General features: G+C 46.0%; 1 protein-coding gene across 1 annotated transcript in view; it reads right to left on the bottom strand.

Moving 5' to 3' along the window:
* Positions 1-11,420: 11,420 nt before the first annotated feature.
* Positions 11,421-22,501, bottom strand: part of LOC112113544 (transmembrane protease serine 11C-like) — a 59,273-nt gene continuing 48,192 nt past the window's right edge. Inside the window, exons 6-10 of the mRNA XM_026653282.1 lie at positions 21,475-21,513; positions 17,217-17,412; positions 16,224-16,483; positions 15,218-15,360; positions 11,421-11,582 (exon numbers count right to left, since the gene is read on the bottom strand). Coding sequence (XP_026509067.1) covers positions 11,421-11,582; positions 15,218-15,360; positions 16,224-16,483; positions 17,217-17,412; positions 21,475-21,513 — 800 coding nt within the window. The remainder of the gene's footprint in view (positions 11,583-15,217; positions 15,361-16,223; positions 16,484-17,216; positions 17,413-21,474; positions 21,514-22,501) is intronic.

Raw genomic sequence — 22,501 nt, 5'->3', positions numbered from 1 at the left:
GGGGGGGGGCTGTCAGGAGGCAGGGGTGTGGAGAGGGGTTGTATGGGTTGGGAGTTCGGGGGGTCCTGTCAGGGGCGGGGAGCGGTTGGATAGCCGTGGAGGTGGATAAGGGTTGGGGCAGTCAGGGGACAAGGAGCAGGGAGGCTTAGGTAGGGGGAGGAGTCCTGGGGGGCAGTTAGGGGCAGGGGTCCCAGGATGGGGTAGTCAGGGGAAAAGGAGCAGGGAGGGTTGAGGGTTCTGAGGGGGGCAGTCAGGGGGTGGGAAGTAGGAGGGAGTGGATGGGGCGCAGTGTGGGGACGGGGCGGGGGCAGGGCTCCCTGGGTGCACACCCTAATGAAATGGGCTGCGCACGCCTATGCAAGGGACTTTCTTCCCAGACCAGAAAATAACCATTGGGGATGTTGAAATGCCTATAGTTATCCTTGGGGACCCAGCCTACCCCTTAATGCCATGGCTCACGAAGCCATACACAGGCAGCCTGGACACTAGTCAGGAGCTGTTCAACTATAGGCTGAGCAAATGCAGAATGGTGGTAGTATGTGTATTTGGACATTTAAAAGCGTGCTGGCGCAGTTTACTGATTTGGATAGACCTCAGCCAAACCAATATTCCCATTGTTATTACTGCTTGCTGTGGGCGCCACAATATCTGTGAGAGTAAAGGGGAGACATTTATGGCGGGGTGGGAGGTTGAAGCAAATCGCCTGGCCGCTGATTACGCGCAGCCAAACACCAGGATGGTTAGCAGAGTACAGGGGGGCACGGTGCGCATCAGAGAAGCTTTGAAAACCAGTTTCATGACTGGCCAGGCTACGGTGTGAAAGTTCTGTTTGTTTCTCCTTGATGAACCCCCCCCCTTGGTTCACTCTACTTCCCTGTAATAACCATCCTCCCCTCCCCTCTTCAATCACCGCTTGCAGAGGCAATAAAGTCATTGTTGCTTCACATTCATGCATTCTTTATTAATTCGTCACACAAATAGGGGGATAACTGCCAAGGTAGCCCAGGAGGGGTGGGGGAGGAGGGAAGGACAAGGCCACACTGCACTTTAAAACTTATTGAATGCCAGCTTTCTGTTGCTTGGGCAGTCCTCTGGGGTGGAGTGGTTGGGTGCCCGGAGGTCCCCCCACCGCGTTCTTGGGTGTCTGGGTGAGGAGGCTATGGAACTTGGGGAGGAGGGCGGTTGGTTACACAGGAGCTGTAGCGGCAGTCTGTGCTCATGCTGCCTTTCCTGAACCTCAACCATACGCCAGAGCATATCAGTTTGTTCCTCCAGTAGCATCAGCATTGCCTTTTGCTTTCAGTCACCAAGCTGACGCCACCTATCAACTTCAGCCCGCCACCTGTCCTCACGTTCATATTGTGCTTTCCCGGACTCTGACGTTGTCTGCCTCCATGCATTCTTCTGGGCTCTTTCAGTGTGGGAGGACTGCATGAGCTCAGAGAACATTTCATCGCGAGTGCGTTTTTTTTGCCTTCTAATCTTCGCTAGCCTCTGGGAATGAGAAGATAGTGTGAGCGTTGAAACATTTGCAGCTGGTGGAGGGAAAAAAAGGGAGAATGGTAATTAAAAAGACACATTTTAGAGAACAATGGGTAGACTCTTTATTTAAAATGGGTTGGCAATTTAAAAGGAGGGGCTGCGGTTTTCGGGTTAACGTGCAGCACAAATCCAACTAACCCCCCCACACACATCCAATTCTCTGGGATGATCGCTTCATCCCTCCCCCCACTGTGTGGCTAACAGCAGGAAACATTTCTGTTCAGCCACAGGCAAACAGCCCAGCAGGAACAGGCACCTCTGAATGTCCCCTTAATAAAATCACCCTATTTCAACCAGGTGACCATGAATGATATCACTCTCCTGAGGATAACACAGAGAGATAAAGAACGGATGTTGTTTGAATGCCAGCAAACACCGGGACCATACGCTGTGTTATGCAATGATTCCAGACTACGTGCTACTGGTCTGGCGTGGTAAAGTGTCCTACCATGGAGGACGGAATAAGGTTACCCTCCCCAGAAACTTTTTGTAAAGGCTTTGGGTGTACGTCCAGGAGAGATTTATGGAGATGTCCCTGGAGGATTTCTGCTCCATCCCCAGACACGTTAACAGACTTTTCCAGTAGCTGTACTGGCCACGAATGCCAGGGCAAATTAATCATTAAACACGCTTGCTTTTAAACCATGTATAATATTTACAAAGATACACTCACCAGAGGTCCCTTCTCTGCCTGGTGGGTCCGGGAGGCAGCTTTGGGTGGGTTCGGGGTACTGACTTCAGGTCCAGGGTGAGAAACAGTCCCTGGCTGTCGGGGAAAACGGTTTCTCTGCTTGCTTGCTGTGAGCTATCTTCAACCTCTCCTCCTCATCTTCCTCGTCCCCAAAACCCGCATCCATGTTGCGTGCTACTCCATTGACAGAGTCAAAGCACAGGGGTGGGGTAGTTGTAGGGGCACCTCCTAGAATGGCATGCAGCTCATCATAGAAGCAGCATGTCTGGGGCTCTGACCCGGAGTGGCCGTTTGCCTCTCTGGTTTTTTGGTAGGCTTGCCTCAGCTCCTTAAGTTTCACGCGGCACTGCTGCAGGTCCTTGTTATAGCCTCTGTCCTTCATGCCCTTGGAGATTTTTTCAAATGTTTGGGCATTTCGTCTTTAGGAACGGAGTTCTGATAGCACGGATTCGTCTCCCCATACAGCGATCAGATCCCGTACCTCCCGTTCGGTCCATGTTGGGGCTCTTTTGCGATTTTGGGACTCCATCATGGTCACCTTTGCTGATGAGATCTGCACTCACCTGCAGATTGCCATGCTGGCCAAACAGGAAATGAGATTCAAAAGTTCGCGGGGCTTTTCCCTGTCTACCTGGCCAGTGCATCGGAGTTGAGAGTGCTGTCCAGAGTGGTCACAATGGAGCACTCTGGGATAGCTCCCAGAGGCCAATACCGTCGAATTGCGACCACACTACCCCAATTCGACCTGGCAAGGTCTATTTCAGCGCTAATCCCCTCGTCGGGGAGGAGTACAGAAATTGATTTTAAGAGCCCTTTAAGTCGAAAAAAATGGCTTCGTCGTGTGGGACGGGTGCAGGGTTAAATAGATGTAACGCTGCTAAATTCGACCTAAACTCGTAGTGTAGACCAGAGCTAAGGCCCTCATCCAGCAATGAGGCCCATGCAGAGACCCATTGCATGATCGCCCGGCTCTTCCTGTGGTGGGGTGTCTGTCTGATATCTCTGCTGAGCGAGGCCAAGCTGCACCATCAGCCCACCCAAGGGTCTAAAAACCCAGACAGCTGCGAGGCTCAGCAAGGCCAAACACGATCATGGGAGCGAGCAGGGGCATGCTGCAATCCCCAACACATATGATAGCCCAACCCGGGAGGGATAGCTCAGTGGTTTGAACATCGGCCTGCTAAACCTAGGGTTGTGAGTTCAATCCTTGAAGGGGCCATTTAGGAATTTGGGGCAAAAATCTGTCTGGAGATTGGTCCTGCTCTGAGCAGGGGGTTGGACTAGATGACCTCCTGAGGTCCCTTCCAACCCTGATATTCTATGATTCTAACCCCAGCACGGGCCAGGGCATCCACCTTCTCCAGTCAGTGGGAACCTTGTACCGCCCTCTCCCTGGAGGCCCAGGACCCCCTGCTGCCCTTCCTGTCTGGGTTGTCGTCATCTTCTTCTCTAGTGGGTTGCCTGGAAGGCAGGCACATTAAAGAGGGCCACGGGGGAAACCAGGGCTCCAACTCTGCAAAGATTTACACGTTCTTCACTTTATGCACTGTAAGTGATCCCAATGACTGCAACTGCTCTACTCACAATGGGTACAGTTAAGCACATGAATAAGTCTGCAGGATCGGGGTCAGAGTTCCTGCCACCAAACCCTTTATTTCTCAGGCAAAATGAATGGGAAGATGAAAGGAAGTTTCGTGTGACCACTAGAGGACACCAAAATTCTAAATTGTGTGACTGGTTGGTGAGAGCAAGGGAGAGAGCAATGCAGCTGTTCAGGATGAAGTTCAGAAATGAAAGGTACACGTAAGAATTATATTTGCTTGCTTCAAATAGTATATATTAAAAAACGGAAAATACAAGGATAAAACATTTTGTTCTTTGGATTGGAACCAGGGTGCTCTTCCTCACTGTGAATATATTTATATATACATAATGAAAGAGACATGGTCCTTCTCCTGAACATGCTAAAATCTAAGTCCTGGTCTACACACAAAGTTGTACCAGTTTAACTGAAGGTGGGATTTTATACTGGTTTAATTAGATGGCTGAAACTTTGTGTGTGGGCACTCAGATCAGGTTAAACTTGGCTTGTAGTGGTTTAGCTTGCATTTATAATTTTACCGGCAACAGCTACGTTGGTATAACCAGTTCTAAACTGATATAAGGAAGTGCACGCACAAAAGTTGCACTGGTTTCAAATGATGCAAGTTGCATCACTGCAATTTGTAAGTGCAATTTGTGCAAACTGCAACAAGCACACCAAAGATGAATGACTCAGACACACAAAGCACTGGGTGACAAAGTGTGGGAACCCTCACCCAGAGAGGCAGGATTTTAAAGTTATAATATGAGCACTTGTGCAGGTGGCGTTCACAGAAGTGTGAGTGCCGCCACAAGCGGCGGAAAAAAAATAAAAATAGGTGCGATCGGCAGCACTTCGGTGGCAGCTCTACCGCACCACTCCACTCCTCGGCGGCAATTCGGCGGCCGGTCCTTCCCTCCGAGAGGGACTGAGGAACCCGCCACCGAATTGCCGCCGAAGACCCGGACGTGCCACCCCTTCCCATTGGCCGCCCCAAGCATCTGCTTCCTGCACTGGTGCCTGGAGCCGGCCCTGAGTGGAGGAGGTTTTTAAAGGAAGAGAGTCTGGGATGCTTCCCACTCCTCAGGGAGGGTTCAGGCCTATGGTGAAGAAAGCATGGGAGGAGAATGCAAAGGGAGTGCTTTAGGCACGAGGTGATGGCTAAGCCCTGGTCTACACTGGGCGGTGGAGGGGAGGGGATCAATCTAAGTTACGCAACTTCAGCTACATGAATAACGTAGCTGAAGTCAACATACTTAGATCTATTCATTGCGGTGTCTTCACTTCGGTGAGTCGATGGCTGATACTCCCCCGTCGACTCCGCCTGCGCCTCTCGGCCTGGTGGAGTACAGGAGTCGATGGGAGAGCACTCGGGGATCGATCTATCGCCTCTAGGCTAGACGCGATAAATCGACCCCCACTGGATCGATCACTGCCCGCCGATCCAGCAGGCAGTATAGACATACCCTAAGTGGAAGGGGAATAAAAGAAAATGGGAGAATAATATAATGGCAACACTGAACTTGCATGTAGAGACAATTGCATGAATATTTACCAAGTAGCAGATCATTAATATCAGCATTTTTTTTCTTTAATTTCTTCCTTTGATTACTCAGAAAGGGATCTATGTCTAATCCTTGTCAGATTATATTACACTAACCTTTGTCATTTGTAAGAATTTACTAACCAAGTGTGGCCTGAAATATAAACATCACACATTTTACTGCTTCATTTGTATCATTTTTATTTTACATCCCATTTGCACATGTATTTCCTATAGCTCTCTGATACTGATCTAATAAAACCCTGTACATATCGGATTTTCCTCCCATTACTTTATATACCACTGCCCTGTCCTGGATGGCATGCCAGAAAGGATTGGGGTGGCAGGGCTGGGGTGGGGTGGAGCATGTTATGTTTTTGGTGATGCAACCTGTAGCAGATATAGTCATAAAAATCCTTGTACATAAGTGCTAATGTTTCACAGGGTAGCACTAGCTTTAATTTAAAAACACAACAAAACAGACACTTGGCTTCATGAAAGTAAATAAAAACATCTGCTGGAAAGTCAATCAGGTAACATAACAGAACTTTAAGGTACTGTACAGTCTTGTTTACAGCACATTAGGGGTTGAGCAAATCTGCTTTGAGATAGCTGAAGGCTGGTTTGTAAGAATACTGCACTTCTGCTGATGCTCCGCAAATATCCTTTACGCCACCGTGGGTGAAATTCTGTGTTGAAGCAGCTCCCTTTCAAGTTGGCTGGAGGCCAATGTGCATGCTGGAGGATTCTGTACTTGATTCCAGAGAGGACAACACAAAGTTTGGAAGCTTAGCCAAACCTCTTGGAACTGTAAAACTGGGAAATCTCTTGTGAAATTTTGAAACTCCCTACAGCAGAGTAGCTGGAAATACAATGAGGAAAAGCTTTTTCCAAGCTCAGAAGCAAGATATGTTGAACTTGAACTTGTTCAAACCTTAAAAATGTTCTAAGTTCAGACAGGAGCTCAGGTTGAGTCTCAGTGTATGTAGTTCTTCCATCTCTCCCACAAATCCACCTCTTAGTTTTTGAGCTGAGTTGTGGACTATGTGGCTATGTCTTTGCAGAAATCTCTGTTGGACAACCATTATGCAAGTCAAACCTTTCTGAGATCAGTGAGAGAAAAATAAAGGCTCTAGTTTTGCCACAAAAAGTTGGAAAACTAGACTAAACCAGATTAATGTGAAATACTGGAAACAGGAAAACTTGGGCTTGGTTACTATTAAACCAAAAATGGACAATAACCAAAAGAGAATTTTTAAAATATATTTAATCACACTTGACATATAACCATTTTACCGTGTTTAAATCTCTGACATAGCTTAATTTTAACAATACTATAAGGGGTCTTATCTACTTTCCTTCACTTATACAAGGTTCTCTTTGTTCTGTTCTAGTGCAGCTAATAAACTCTGCTTTCATAAATAAAACACTGGCATGCAGTAAAGACAAAACCAGGCCAGACAGTTCACTAGTAGCATGTGAAGAACAATGCTTCTGTCTGGCTTGCAAGTCCCTGAGTAAGGTGGAGAGTCATGCTCCCCTCGAGTGCTTTGGTTTCTCACAGGGAAAATCTGAAGTAAATGTTGCCTTTCCCACTTCCAAAGTGAGATTATATATATAATATAATCACAGTTAACTCACACAATTAACTCAAAAAAAGTAATCACGATTAATTGCACTGTTAAACAATAGAATACACATTGAAATTTATTAAATATTTTTGATGTTTTTCTACATTTTCAAATATATCTATTTCAATTGCAACACAGACTACAAAATGTACAGTGCTCACTTTATATTATTTTTTATTACAAATATTTGCACTGTAAAAATGATAAACAAAAGAAACAGTATTTTTCAATTCACCTCATACAAGTACTGTAGTGCAATCTCTTTATCATGAAAGTGCAACTTACAAATGTATTTTTTTGTTACATAACTGCACTCAAAAACAAAACAATGTAAAACTTTAGAGCCTACAAGTCCACTCAGTCCTACTCCTTGTTCAGCCAATCGCTAAGAGAAACAAGTTTGTTTACATTTATGGGAGATAATGTTGCCCTCTTCTTAATTACGTCACCTGAAACTGAGAACAGGCGTTCACATGGCACTGTTGTAGATGGCGTCGCAAGATATTTACGTGCCAGATGTGCTAAAGATTCATATGCCTCTTCATACTTTGGCCATCGTTCCAGAGGACATGCTTCTGTGCTGATGACGCTCGTTAAAAAAATAATGTGTTAATTAAATTTGTGACTGAACTCCTAGGGGAAGAATCATATGTCTCCTGCTCTGTTTTACGCTCATTCTGCCATATATTTCATGTTATAGCAGTCTCGGATGATGACCCAGCATATGTTGTTCATTTTAAGAACACTTTCACTGCAGATTTGACAAAACGCAAAGAAGCTACCAATGTGAGATTTCTAAAAGTAGCTACAGCACTCAACCCAAGGTTTAAGAATCTGAAGTGCCTTCCAAAATCTGAGAGGGACGGGGTGTGGAGCATGTTTTCAGAAATCTTAAAAGAGCAACACTCTGATGCAGAAACTACAGAACCCAAACCACCAAAAAAGAAAACCAACCTTCTGCTGGTGGCATCTGACTCAGATGATGAAAATGAACATGAGTCAGTCCGCTCTGCTTTGGACTGTTATCGAGCAGAACCCGTCATCAGCATGGATGCATGTCCCCTGGAATGGTGGTTGAAGCATCGAGGGACATATGAATCTTTAGTGCATCTGGCATGTAAATACCTTGCGACGCCGGCTACAACAGTGTCATGCAAACACCTGTTCTAAGTTTCAGGTGACTTTGTAAACAAGAAGCAGGTAGCATTATCTTCTGCAAATGTAAACTAACTTGTTTGTCTGAGCGATTGGCTGAAGAAACTGAGGACTGAGTGGACTTGTAGGCTCTAAAGTTTTACATTGTTTTATTTTTGAATGCAGGTTTTTTTGTACCTAATTCTACATTTGTAAGTTCAACTTTCATGATAAAGATATTGCACTACAGTACTTATATCAGGTGAATTGAAAAATACTATTTCTTTTGTTTTTTACAGGGCAAATATTTGTGATAAAAAATAAATATAAAGCAAGCACTGTACACTTTGTATTCTATGTTGTAATTGAATTCAATATATTCAAAAATTTAGAAATATCCACAAATATTTAAATACACGGTATTGTATTATTGTTTAATCGCACAATTAATCTTTTTAATAATGTGATTAATTGTGATTTTTTAAATTGCTTGACAGCCCTAATATATATAGATATAGATAAAGATACACACACACACACGTCACTTTCAGTATACGTTTGGGACCAGCTGGTTATGGGTTATATAAGCTGAGCTTGGACACCCATTTTGTAGGCAAAAAAAAATTTTTTTTTTCCAGGTACAAGTCAGAGCCCTTGTCCTTTTAGCCACTTTCTTCTCACCTGCACTCCAGTGGTTACAGGGACAAGTACCCTGATTTGCACCTGCCGTTCAGTTACAAGCCCATAAAAATAGGTGACAATTTTGCAGGCACAAAAAGGACAAGGGAGGCTGCCCTTTGGAAAACGTGGCTCATGATTTTTTAGCTACCTTATTTTATTGTATAACCTGATGTTCCTTCTGGAGATGAGAAATTCCTTCCCTCCCTTGTTCCCTATCAATAATGTGGTCAGGGCACACTGACTGAGAACACTGTTCATAGAGATCCTGATCAAAATCCCAGTGGATATCTTCCTTGAGTACTGGATTTGGCCCAGAATGACATCTTAGCTGAAAAGGAGCCGCAACAGAAAAGTGCATGATTAGCAACCTTTGTCAATAAGTGAAGGTAACAGACCTGTTGGATTTGACCCCACCCTGAATATCCCATGATATCTTTTGTAGTTTACTGGCAGAGAAAGAAAAATAATTTAAAATGACATGGCAAATCAGAATAGAAATGCCGCCATTTAAAAAGTGGAGATTCATTGCACCCGTTTTGTTCAGACCAAAGTGGAATGGCTCAAGAGACAGGAAAACCTTCTCAACACTAATTAACTGTGAAAAAATATCTGAAAATAAGCCAAGATTTTCAAAAAATGGGGGCCTAGAGTTAGGCTCCTGAATCCATATTTAGACACCCAAGTGAGTGGTTTGACCTATCATAAAGTGCTGAGCACCCTGCAACTCCCACCAACTTCAGTCATCAAGGGCCACTGTGATGCTTGGGTGTGAAGATGTGGGCAGAAAAGAAAACAGGGAACTTTGAAGAGCTCTTCGGCAGTAGATTTGCAGCTTCTCTCAATCCCCATGCCGATCCTCTGTATTTTACACCACCAGCTGCTTCTCCTGGCCAACCAGAGACAGGAGGAGGAGCAACCAGACTTACTTTGGTGCCTCCTGGCAGTGGTGAGTCCCAGGGGGATTTGGAGGTGGGAAGGCGAGCATTATGCACCTGGGATCCTTTACTACCAGTGTTACGCATCATGGCATTTTTTTAAAAGTGTATTATCATTTGAAGGGGTGGGTGGTAAAGTTCTCGTGCTGGAGCAGAGGGGTCATCCCCAGGGAATTTCCTTTTGAATGTCCCCACTGGCCTATTCTTAATGTTTAAAATTACCCTTTAGTTGTAGCCTTCTGAGTCAGGATAATGGTCATCCTTGGCAGGGATAAATCCACCAGTGCAGTAGAAAGCAAAGCACCCAGGTCTTTCTTTTCAGTGAGCCGGAGGCTCAGAATTGTCCATGATATCTTTACTTAAAGCTCTAATTTATGGTGAGCATTTGTTCCCCTTTCACAAACATCTAGCTGAGTGCCTGAACAAAAAGGGTGGGGGATCTTTTCCGCGATCCGATTTTCCTCCCCGTTCTTTAAAAAAAATAAACTGCATTGCTATTGCACAATAAGCACCAAAATAGGATATAGCGTGTGTTTGAGGCAATTCAAGAACATTGTGCAGACTGAGAGAAGTCAGCCTAGAGGTACATTAATGGAGCAGCAGCATCCAACTGTAACAAAGATTTTTAAAAAATTAAAGATAATCTGTGCTTCACTGAGTCCATTGAGTTGCTATTAAAAATATACTTTATACCCGCATGACAGATTTCCCCCCCCAGGAATCTACTTTTGGAGTCACTGAAATCCTCCTTCATCTTAGCTAGGCTCTGCCCTTAGTCCTGATTCTTGTGACTTCCCCAGACTCTGACTACCCCTTCGGACCTCTGACTGTGGGCTCTGGGGACCATTAGATTCTCTTGGGAGCTCCAAAACTCCCTCTGAAGTTTCTTCACAGCAGCCATGACCCTTCATCGTAGCCCCTGGCTTCGTCAAGAGAGCTGAAGGTGGCGTCACATCCAAGTTATGTACTCACTGGCACAGCGCTACTTACTGTTGCAGGAGAAGGCAGTGCTACCTGCCTTTGGTTCCAACAGAGTTCTGAGGTCAGCAGTGATGTTGCAGTTTAAGATTAAGTGCAGTGCCCTAGCGCCAGGACCCTGCACTGCCATGCTGTTTATCTCTAGTCCTCCTCATTCCATGTTCTGGAGCAGTGGGGGAGGCCAGGCTCTCAGCAACTGGAGGGAAATGCCCGGAGCCTTAATTGCAACCAGTGTCCTGTGATTGGTGAACTGTGCTGATAGGCTCTGAAAGGAGGAACTGTCCAGCCTTGCCTGGCTAGAATAAAAGTGGCTAAGACTTTGGGCCCCAGTGGAGGAGGAGGAGGGTAGCAAGGCGGGGAATCATCAGACCTTGGGACAGGTAACTCTCCTTTCCTGGGGAAAGTACATACACTTTTTAACTAGTAAAATAAATAAATCAGCAGCTTTTTTTCATTTTGATGGGGTGCTTTCCTCTCCTCTAATAGGCCAGAGTGATTCGGAGTTTGGAGAGGAGGCAGGTGATCTCACACATTCAGTGTAAATTCACAAGGGGCTATGGCATGTCCAGCAGCGAAGCTAGCGCTTGTTTTGGACAGGAACTGATGTAGGGATATATAGATTAAACGACACCTTGTAGAGTTACAGACAAGTATGACCTGCATACAGCCTGTGTAGCTTAGTCCAGTTGTGACTTCTGCTGCATTAGAGGCCAATTTTTGAGGTGATCCAGTCCCGATAGTAAGTCACTCGTGTGTAGACTCCCGGCTTATTTGGTTTAGCACATTCATCTCCCCAGCTCACTATTCCCACGAGGTACCACATTCCTCTAGAATCTGGACTAACCAGTGGGCCACCAGAGTCACCCTATGAGAGGAGGAAAAAAGAGAAAAAAGAAATTGAGTGTACCAGAAAGGAAAATATAGCTATTTTCACAGGCAATAGGGTATGGAAAGAGGCAGCTTCCTTTGATGGAAGATGGGAAGAGAGCATTATTTAAAGGAACACCATCAACCTGGAACTTAGTCACTTTCCAAAAACTAAGGGTACATCTATCCCGCAAATGAAGGTATGATTGCAGCACAGGTAGGCATACCCATGTGGGGAAACAGACCGGGGGGGTCTCCTTTCTAGTAGCCCAAGCTCTGAGTCACCAGGCTCTAGGATGAGCCCTCCAACAGAAATCTGTTCTACTGATGGCCTCTGCACAGAATAGAACAGGCCTAAAAGCCTGAACCAAACTGCACAGCATAATTCTCTTCCAAATACAGTCAGAAGTAGTAACAGAGGAGGGAATCATAAAGTCTGTTGGGAAACTAACTGTTTTAGAAATATGATAACCGCAAAATTGCTAGCTATTGAGACATTGTTTTACGGAAAGATAATCATCTTTGCTGCTACTATTGTTTGCAATATTCTCTAATTCCAGCTATCTGCAAACCAGCCAATGATAGCTCTCTTTTAAGCGTCCCCCGAAAAGCCCCCCCTTAGCCCTTGTCAAAATCCCCCGGAAAATGACATGTACCAAGTCTTAAGAAATGTACCCAAGCCAGAGTCGAGCACCACCCTCGCGGAAAACCACCAAATGTCCCCATGCCCAATTACACCCACTTCTCGGAACATTAGGAAAGAGGGCGAGGGGAGGAGGGAAGAGTGACCCCAACCCAACACCCCAGCTCGTGATGAGCGTGTGTTCACCCAAAGCTCGGCTTGTGATTTGTCCTCGAGCTCGTGTCCACTATATGCCCAGCTTATGATTGGTTCTTAATTTCTTAACTAATGACGTATTAATTGTATCATGCTTGTGGTTTTAGTGAATAAAAGCAGCCTGCGTGCTGCTGTTCGGGGTGTCAGCTTCCGAGCTGCACCCCAGCGCGCACTGGTATGTATTGCAATAAAGGCCTCAGGCTCTGAGTCTGTGAACTAAAATCACTGCGTGGGTGATTCTTGCCACGACACCCATGTGAGTTTTAATCTAGCTAGCACGGGTAACAACAGTAGTGAAGATGTGGCGACACCAACTTCAGCGTGGGCCAGCAACCAGAGTAGGTATCCGGAGTCCCTGGTGGGCTTGTACTGAGATAGCTAGTCCGCGCCGAAGCCCGTGCCACCACGTCTTCACTACTACTGTTATCCACACTAGCTAAACTAAAGCTACCATGGGCATGTCTCCCCATGCTACACTCACACCTTCATTTGCCGTGCAGATGTGCCCTACAGCACTGGTTCTCAACCAGAGGTACGCATACCCCGGGGGGTACTCAGAGGTCTTCCGGGGTTACATCAACTCACTAAATATTTGCCTACTTTTACAGCAGGCTACATAAAAAGCACTCGCAAAGTCAGTACAAACTAAAATTTCATACAGACAAGGACTTGTTTAACCTGCACTATATAAGATACACTGAAACGTAAGTACAATATTTATATTCCATTTGATTTATTTTATAATTATATGGTAAAAATGAGGAAGTCAGCAATTTGTCAGTAACAGTGTGCTGTGACACTTTTGTATTTTTATGTCTGATTTTGTAAGCAAGTAGTTTTTAAGTGGGGTGAAACTTGAGGGTACACAAGACAAATCAGACTGTTGAAAGGGGGACAGTAGTTTGGAAAGGTTGAGAGCCACTGCCCTACATGATAAGCTGTGGTTCTTTGCCAGCCAAGGAGTCCCCCTGCCAGTTTCTGTGGTTTTACAATCCCATTTCCCAATTATAATTTGTTAAGTTTCTCTCTCAACAGGGGAACCTGACTAAGGACTTGATCTCAAGCCCACTGAAATCAGAGGAAACAGTAAAACAGCTGTACACAAAGTGCTGTCAAACGCGCACAGCAAACGGAACAAGAACAATATTTTCCCCGCAATCCTTTTCCTTCTAAACAATCTTAGGTGTTACTTGTAACTATAGTAGGTCAAAACTAAGTTTTCAGTCAGAACTGTGGTTTTTAAGTTGATGACATTTCTTTAAATGTTAAACACATTAGCCTCTCTCAGATTTTAAATTCAGACACTGTGTAAATAGCATCACACATAAATCAGATTGGTCTGGGAAGTTTACGGGATTTCAGGCAAGTTAGTTCTGGTATAACAGGGAATATATTCCCTTCCCCTCCCCAACTTTACTGAAAGATATAAATGACAGCCCTTTTCTATGTGGAGTAGAATGGGAACACAGGAACTAGGTTATCTGGACTGAAGATATTTAGGCCCCAATCCTGCAAAGACTTTTGCATATAATAATTTCATGCACATTGAATTGAATGGGAATACTCATATGCATAAAGTTAAGCACATGCAGAACTCTTTGCAGGATTGGGGCCATAATGGGGAGCTGTTAAGTATTTAGACTCAACATTTAGATGAACTTTTCAGAACCTCAATAGAAATGTTAAAAATATTGCCATGGAGACAGTTTTTGTTTGGATATGATCCTGGCAGTCTGCACGTCAAACATTGCAGCATCCCATGTACATCTTGTTGTTTTATAACAATCTTTAATTATTGTTTCAACCAGTTTTCCTGGTCCTGAAGCTGTCTCACTGCTCCGTAATGCCAAAGATCAGCCCTAGCACCTTTTAAAAAAGATAGGTACATTTGCTGCTCTCCAGATCAGAAACTGATTTTAATGAGTGATTGCACATTTTAATAAGCGATTGCTCAGCCACTTCATTCCTAAACTCCTTCAGAATTCTTGAACGGTTACTGTCTGGTCCTGGCTGCCTGCTCTGCTGCTGCTGAATTGTTTAATGTTTGACACTTCGGTCTCAGATGATGCCTCATTTTTATTATCTGGAAAAAAGCAGGTCAGGTATCACTCAGCGTCAAAGCTAGCAGAGAGATAGTACAAAGTAATTTATTCCTTATGGGACGGATTCTCATTTATACTAAGGCCACTTTATTGCACTCTAGCAGTGTAAAAGGACCTTAAAATAGGCATAACTACAATTCATCTTAACTATGCTGTCATGACTAGCTCCAGCATAACAATTTACTCTCACATTAAGGCCCCTTTACAGAGCAGAGCCTGAATGTAAATGAGAATCAGGCCCACTTCCTAGCAGAAAACAAATCACTTGCCAACAAGAAGTCAATAACTGCAGGGCGGGGATGGAGGAAGGCTGAGGCAGCAACACAGGGAAGCCAGGAGATGGCAATACTTGTGGGAGCTGATGGGGAGTGACAAACTGTGCAGGCCATGATGGTAGATAAAGATGGGGCACAAGCCAACTTTGAATTACAGGGCTCCAGTTCCATCTTGCACTTTTGAATTTTACAAGTACTCTCCTAGTTCTGTTAATATGAGTTTTATGTGCTAAATTGCATGTAAAAAATGTTTTATTTTACAAACCTCTTTGCCAGAGTCTTGGTTGAATCAGAACCCGTATAAACAAAGAACCCAGGGAAGGAGCATACACAGTATTAGTTAAGATTTGGGGATCACTATATTTAATCATTTAAAGTCATTTTCCCTACTAGTTCTCAGTATTGAGCTTGGACCTACCTGACAGGCATCTACTCCTCCTTCCAAGTATCCAGCACACAACATCCCAGGTGTGATGACCCCATCGTACACTTCTCTCCTATTGCAAGTGTTTGAGTCTATGAGTTTCACTGTTGCTTCCCGGAGAACATTAGGACTCGGGCCTGAAGGGAAAAAATGACTCTACAAATATAAATCCTTTGCACTAGCTAAGATGTGGAAGGAGCATTTAGCATCTGTTCATGGGTGAGAGTGCTGGGCTGGGCTAAGAAGAAATAGAGCTGCTCCAGCTTGTACCACTTTTCATGGATTGAAGTAATATACGGGAGGAGTTGTACATACATTATAATCAACATTACTTTGTAGGAAGGGCTTGAAGGGTTCCGTAGTAAAGAGCTGTGAGTCACTGATTAAGATGGCACACTCTCATATGAGGACATAGGAGCGCTATCACTGAGGTGGGAGAGGAGGCCTACCACAGTCGATGTACTCCTGAGTACAGTACCATACAATGGAGCAGAGGCTAATAATTTCAGCAGGTGACACGGCGCCAAGATGGCTAGTTCTATGGCTAGTTTTGTTCTGACTGTGTGAACTTGAGTAAGACACCTATCTCCAGCTATGTTTGCACCTCTGCTCCACAGGTTATAATACATATCTCACAAAGGTTTTGGGAAACCCCAATCAGGGTCAGCACCCTGTTGTCATATTCACTGTACAAACACATTGCTAGACAGTGCCTGCCACAAAGAGCTTGCAATCTCAAATGTCTGGACAGAAACAGAATGTCAGACTCCTCCCCAGTTTCTGTTTCAGTGGCTGGCAGCTTTGTCTTTTTCCAACCCAACATTAGAGAGCAAATAAATGCAGAATGTGTTTCTTATAGTTACACAAATCTATGAATTTTTTTGCAAGGATTAAACAAGATGTGGCCACACAGCTGCTCTCACTTAAACAGTTAGTTGGACTCATCATTAATGTAAAACGTCAGATTTTTATTTTTTTTTGTGCAGATAGAGGCACTCACCATCGTCGCTCAGTGCTCCCCAGCCTGTGATGACAGCGTCAGAATTATATGGGAAAATCTGAGAGGGATCTGGCAGACAGACGCGATGTATGGTGTTTGTAAAATCAACTCCTTTCGAGAGTTTCACGACAGCTATATCATTGTTGTGTGCTGGATAACGGTACTTTTCATGGACAATAATAGCTTTGACAAAGCGTTTCATTCTTGAAGGTCTTAAAAGACTTCCAAAGGTAACAGTCCATATACGTGGGTTATTTGCTCTGGAAAAGATGACAGAACTTTGTAGATATATTTAAGCCATGGAGATAAAGGTCTCTAGACTTGGTCCAGTGTATGTAGCTCAAAACCTCACCCATACTTCCTTACAAAAGCCTTGGAAGATCTTGGTGGAATGGGGAATTGGGTCTGCACCATCCCATCTGTATTACTCACTGGCCAAATCATAAATGTGGCCAGGTAGCTTCCCAATACACAAAGCGAATTCAGCACACTACAGCAGGTAACCAGAGGTGCTTGCCTTGCCGTTTGCTGACCCTTAATCTATTCCAGTTTTTATATTGCCACACCCTTCAGAAGCAATCAGTCTTCACTGTCTCATTGGCTATTCAAAAAAGGAGTGATGGAACCATCAAATTCTAACCTCTGCTCCAGGGAACAGCACACACCACTGTCCATAGAAGGAAAGGGGTAAGGTGACCTAATGGCTCAAAAAACATGTATATTTGGGCCAAGCTGTGATAGCACGAAGTCATTCCTCTTGCTCTACCTGACCTTAGGCAGAGCAGCTTCCTTTGGAGCATCTTTCAGAGCCTTTTCCTCAGGAACTATTTTCTCAAGCTTCAAAAAGAATGGTCACCGCTCTCTGCCTGAAATGCTGCAACTTTACTAGGGCCCTTCCGGGGCTTGGCATTGGTTCTGAATGGAGCACCATTTGATGTGCAGGTCAGTACATACCACATCTTACTGCAGCCTCTTTCAGAGCTGGAAACTTACTTTCTAAAGCAGTGAGCTGCAGACAGAAGCCACGTGTTGCTGATCAGCGTTGCCCCACAACGGTGGATGTTGTTCTGCCGTAAACTCGCTTGCCACGGCCAATCCCCAAGCTCTGCAGAAGCCAACCCTCCAACTACTCTTTCTGACGTTAATGATGATTTTGATTTTGATGATCTATTCTGTCGTAACCCACAGACTGTCAAAATGGGGAGAGAGAACATAAGTCATTTCTCAATGTACTAATTGTGCCTCTTGATGCCTCTAGGCACATGTACAAAATGTACCATAAGATAACATGCAATTAGACCCTGTAATGACATAATGTCAAACTCAAAACAGTCCCTGATATGGAGGCTGTCCACACCCACCCCCTCAGGTAAAAGTCTGAGAGAACAGATGAGGCTTGTGGAGAGCCATGAAGTTCAACAGACTCAGGCTCAATTGCATGACTAAGGGGAGCAAATTCTAGAGTCAAGAGCCCTTCACCCTGCACCCCGCCTCCAAGGATTGTCGGTTTGAATGTCGCAGCTGGGATAAGGCGCCTCTCTAAGACAGATGGGACCCACACCATGTAGTATTTTACAGAAAAAGCAGCACCTTGAGTTTCAGCCAGACATGACTTGGAAGACAGTGCAACATACGGAGCGTGTATGCAATGCTCTCTCAGTGAAACACTGCTATAGAAACTGGCAGCTGCGATTTGCACTAGCTGAAGTTTCCAAATGGTCCTTGAGTGTAGCCCCAAGTAGAGCATGTTGCACTAATCCAAGCCGGAAGTGACAAAGGCATGGATAACCATAGCGAGGTGTGCATCTGACAGGAAAGGTGACAAGCTCTTTGCCAAGAGGAGACAAAGACAAGATTCTTGGCTTCTGCTGCTACCTGGAAATCCAGGAGTAGCTGATGGTCTGTCAGGCATAAGGCCCTCAGCTGCACCTGCTCAGTACTCCTGACACCCTAATGAGCCAGCTAGGCTGCCTGATGGACTGCCCGGCCTGACTGGCTGAGAAAGCCAGAAGGCCGGTTCTTAACCCTAGCAGCAGCAGTAGCTTGCTGGCTGCTTAACACACATGTCCACAGACTCTCTGTCTCCCTGCACTCATCTCTCCAAGCCCTGCTCCTGCTCTGGTCTTCCACAGCTCCAGCCCAGACCCTGACCAGCCTTGTTCCCATCCTGTCCCAGCCTTGCTCCTGCCCCTCCCTGACTCCTGGTAATCTGGTTCCGATCCTCGGCTCCGACTCCTGACTCCAACTCTGCCTCAACCTTTGGCTCTGTCCTTCGGACTCTGACTTCAGTTCCAATCCCCAGCTCGGACTCCGACCCTGTTTCGACCCCAGACTCTGGAATTCGGCCTCCAACCACTAGGTCTGACTCCAGCTCTGACTGCCTATGACCTGGTCTCCTGACCGTTTGAGCAGCCCAAATTCTAAAACAGGGGAACTAGGCTGACAAGGGGTCCAGACCAGTGGCTAGTACAGATCCCTCCTGGCCAATCTTTCCCTGCTCCTATTTCTGTTGCGCCCGCAGTTGTTCCCCACTGACCAATGCAGAGTGGGGCTCATTATTAGCCGGCTGACTGGGGAAGCTCTGGCCTGAGCATTCCCACTCCTAGAGAAAGCAAGCCCACTCCTGGGCCAGCTTGAAGACTTCATTCATGCCGTGGCCACGATCTTCGAGCGTAGAGCCGAGAGCACCCTTCGGGCGTCACGGCAGCGACCTCAGCGCGTTGCTCAGTATGCCACAGAGTTGCACTGCTTGGTAGCAGAGACTGAATGGAACGAGGCCGCGCAGTATTATCATTTCTGCTTCAGCCTAAATGATGGCATCAAAGATGAGCTCACACGAGTGGACTCCCCACCCATTCTGGATGTCCTGATTGACCTCAGCATAAAGACTGACAGCTGCCTGATGGAACGCAGCCAAGAAAGAAGTTCAGCTTCCCAGCTCCTGCCAGTCCTCCTGTCTCCAGCCCATCAACCTTCAGTGCTTTCCCCACAGCCCAAACCCATGCAGCTCAACAGAGAAAATGCAGCATCGAGCATTGGGACTATGCCTGTACTGTGGAAGACCAGGTCACTTCGCATTGGGCTGCCCTGCTAAGGTCCACTCTGCACCCTGGTCAGGGAATGCCAAGCCGCAGCCCCCAGGAGGGAGTCTGGGTGGGGGTGGCGCTCTCTGCCTCTTATCGGTACCCAGCATCCGTACCTGTCTGCTGATACGCTGACAATGACCAGGTGTGTACTGACACATCTGCAACTCCCTCTGCAAGCCCGCACCCCTCCATCTCCAACGTCCACCTGGAGGCACTGGTGGATTCTGATGCCTCCGGCAACTTCATGGATCAGGACTTCATATGAGTACATCAGATCCCCACCCAATGCAAGGACACTCCAGACTTGGTAGAATCTATTGATGGCTCGCTCATTTCATCAGGCCCAGTTACCCCCCAGACCACACCCCTGCAGGTGGTGACTCTTTGGGGTCACCAAGAAACCCTTCAGTTTGGACTTATCTGAGCACCACATTTTCCAGTTGTTCTCAGCATGCCCTGGACACTTCTTATGATCCATGCCATTGGCAGGCAGGCACAATACTGTTCGGCTCCCCACATTGCCAACAATTCTGTCCCTGGAATCCAAATATGGAGACCATAGACTGGGAGCCTTCCTCGAGATTCCGAGTCTGAGCAGGTTAATCCCCAGGGAGTCTTGTTACCCACTGCAGTCCAGTCCACTGCCTCCATGTTACCACTTAAATATAAGGATTTTGCCAATATGTTAGAGAAACAGAATGCAGATGCTCTGCCACTCCATTGCAGCTGTAACTGTCCCATTAACTTTCAGCCCACTCCAATCCCCCTTGTCCGCATCTGCTTCCTTTTGGAGCCAGAACTTCAGGCTCTCCATGACTACCTCCAGGAATATCTACAAATGTGGTTTATCCATCCTTCCATGTCTCCAGCTGGGGCTCGAATTTTCTTAGTGAAGAAAAAAGATGGATCAATAAGGCCTTGTGTTGACTATCAGGTGTTAAACAGAGTCACAATTCGAAATCAATGTCCTCTCCCTCTCATTAACGTGCTTTTACAAAAGACTCCGCTCTGCAAAGGTTTTTACTAAGCTGGACCTTCATGGGGCCTATAACTTTGTCCCAAATAGAGAGGGAGATGAGTGGAAGACCAACTTCCATACGTGGTACAGACACTGAGTGCCTGGTCATGCCATTCGGCCTGTGCAATGCCCCAGAAACATTTCAGTACTTCATAAACAATATCTTCAGAGATGCGTTAGACTGCCATGTAGTCATTTATCTGGACGACATACTCATCTTTTCTGACAATCAGGCTTCTCATGATCAGCATGTCCACGGCATCCTAGACTTTGCCAATGCCATCTATACGCAAAGCCCAAAAAATGCAAGTTTGACCAGGATACAATAGAATTCTTTGGTTACATTATCTCCTCTGAGTGAATAACCAGGGACCCATGCAAGGTGGCCGTCACCTCCGACTGTGCTGCACCAAAGGACACCAGTGGGGTCCAATGGTTCCTAGGCTGTGCTAACTTCTACCGGTGATTCATTGAGAGATTTTCCAGCCTAGTTGCTCCTCTGAGCACCCTTCTGTGAAAAGGAGTCCGGTTCACCCGGTCCTTGGAAACCCACGTAGTAGAGAGAGGGGAATGGTGTTTCTACTGGAAGTGGCCAGGTTTCCTGTCCAAGTGCTCACAGCCCATAAAAACCTGGAATATCTTCGAGCAACCACATACTTCAACCAACAACAGATCCACTGGTCCCTCTTCTTCATCCAGTTTGACTTCATAGTTGCCTATTGCCCAGGAGTCAGAAATGGGAAGGCTGACGCTCTGTCCCATAAGGCTGAGTACCTGGAACAGGTGAGAAGACTCCCTCTGCGATTCTAAAGGCATCCAACTTCATCAATGGCACAGCAGACAACAGTGTAATGGAGTCAGATCAGCTCAGATGTGCCAGACTCTGGAGAATGTGGACGCCTCCTTCAGGCAAGCCCCCCGCAGGGTGGGAGGCTCAGGCGAGCCCCGGGTGGTGTCCCGTTTTCCCTTTGGGAAATATGGTCACCCTAGCAAAACCTGAAGGAATTGGGAAGATGCATCCCCCATGACAGTGCAAGGCTCTGTGTAAAGTGTAAGGTCAACTTCATTCAAGAGAAAAAGAGGAAGCTTTTTAAAGGGCCAGAAAAATAAAACAGGGAATGGCCAAGCAGGCAGTGTTTTCACTTACAGTCATTGAAGAGGGTTTCAGCTCTCTCTCTCCTCATATCTGAAATAAACAAACAAACAGAGTGAGTTCAGCACAGCCAGGGGGTTTTAACCTATCATTGCAGCTCAAATTAGGCCCAGCCCATAGTAAATGGTGGGGTGGAGCTGAACTGCTACAGAGGAATCACTTGGAGGTGGAATATTTCCTGCTGTGCACCATTACTATATCCCCTGATGGGGTACAGCTTGGTCTCTCTCTAAGCAGCCAGCCATCTCCTATGGACCAGAGCACGGCCTGGGCACTGCAGAAGGCTCCGTATGCTCTCCCCCATCACACTCTGCAGCAGCATAAGGGTCAGACACAATCTGGCCCTGAGACTGTGAGCTCTTCATGGCAGGGACCATGGCGCAGCTCCCCAGTGGGTGTAGGTTGTCAGCGTTGGCTCCGACTTCAATGGAGCTAAGACAACCTGCACCACCTGAGGAGCTGCTCCCACAGCTTCTTATTTGGACTGGGAGGTGCCTGGTACACTTTTGGAGGCTGAAAAAAATGAATAAAATTAATACTAATAATTTGGTGTGTCACTATGGGGCATTGATGGCACTGTTGAAATACCCTCCACCCCCAATTCATTACACCATATTTATGGTGTGATTCAGCACTCACAGAAGTCTGTGTAAAGGTTGTCAGTGCCGTTAATGGGCACAGGGTCAGGCCCACAAACATCAATATAATCCCCTGGCTACAACACCCACTTTCTAACCAGAGCCCCGTTTCTGGTTACTTGCAGGCCAGTGGAAAAACTCACCTGTTCAATAACATTTTGAAGTTGTCTAATGACTCTTGAACAGCAACCAACACCTAGGTATCACCTAATACTTATCCTCATCCACTTCGCTCTCCTCTGCCTTCTCTTCCATCACCTGGGTATCACCCGATACCTATCCTCATCCATCTCGCGCTCCTCTGCCTTCCCTACCGTCACCTGGGTATCACCCGATACCTATCCTCATCCACGTCCCTCTCCTCTGCCTTCCCTACCGTCACC

The sequence above is a fragment of the Terrapene carolina genome, unplaced genomic scaffold, assembly GCF_002925995.2.
Source record: "Terrapene carolina triunguis isolate 2854851 unplaced genomic scaffold, T_m_triunguis-2.0 Scaffold136, whole genome shotgun sequence".
Classification (NCBI taxonomy): domain Eukaryota; kingdom Metazoa; phylum Chordata; order Testudines; family Emydidae; genus Terrapene; species Terrapene triunguis.
Note: the sequence above shows the minus strand (reverse complement) of the source record. Positions and strands in the feature narration are given on the sequence as shown.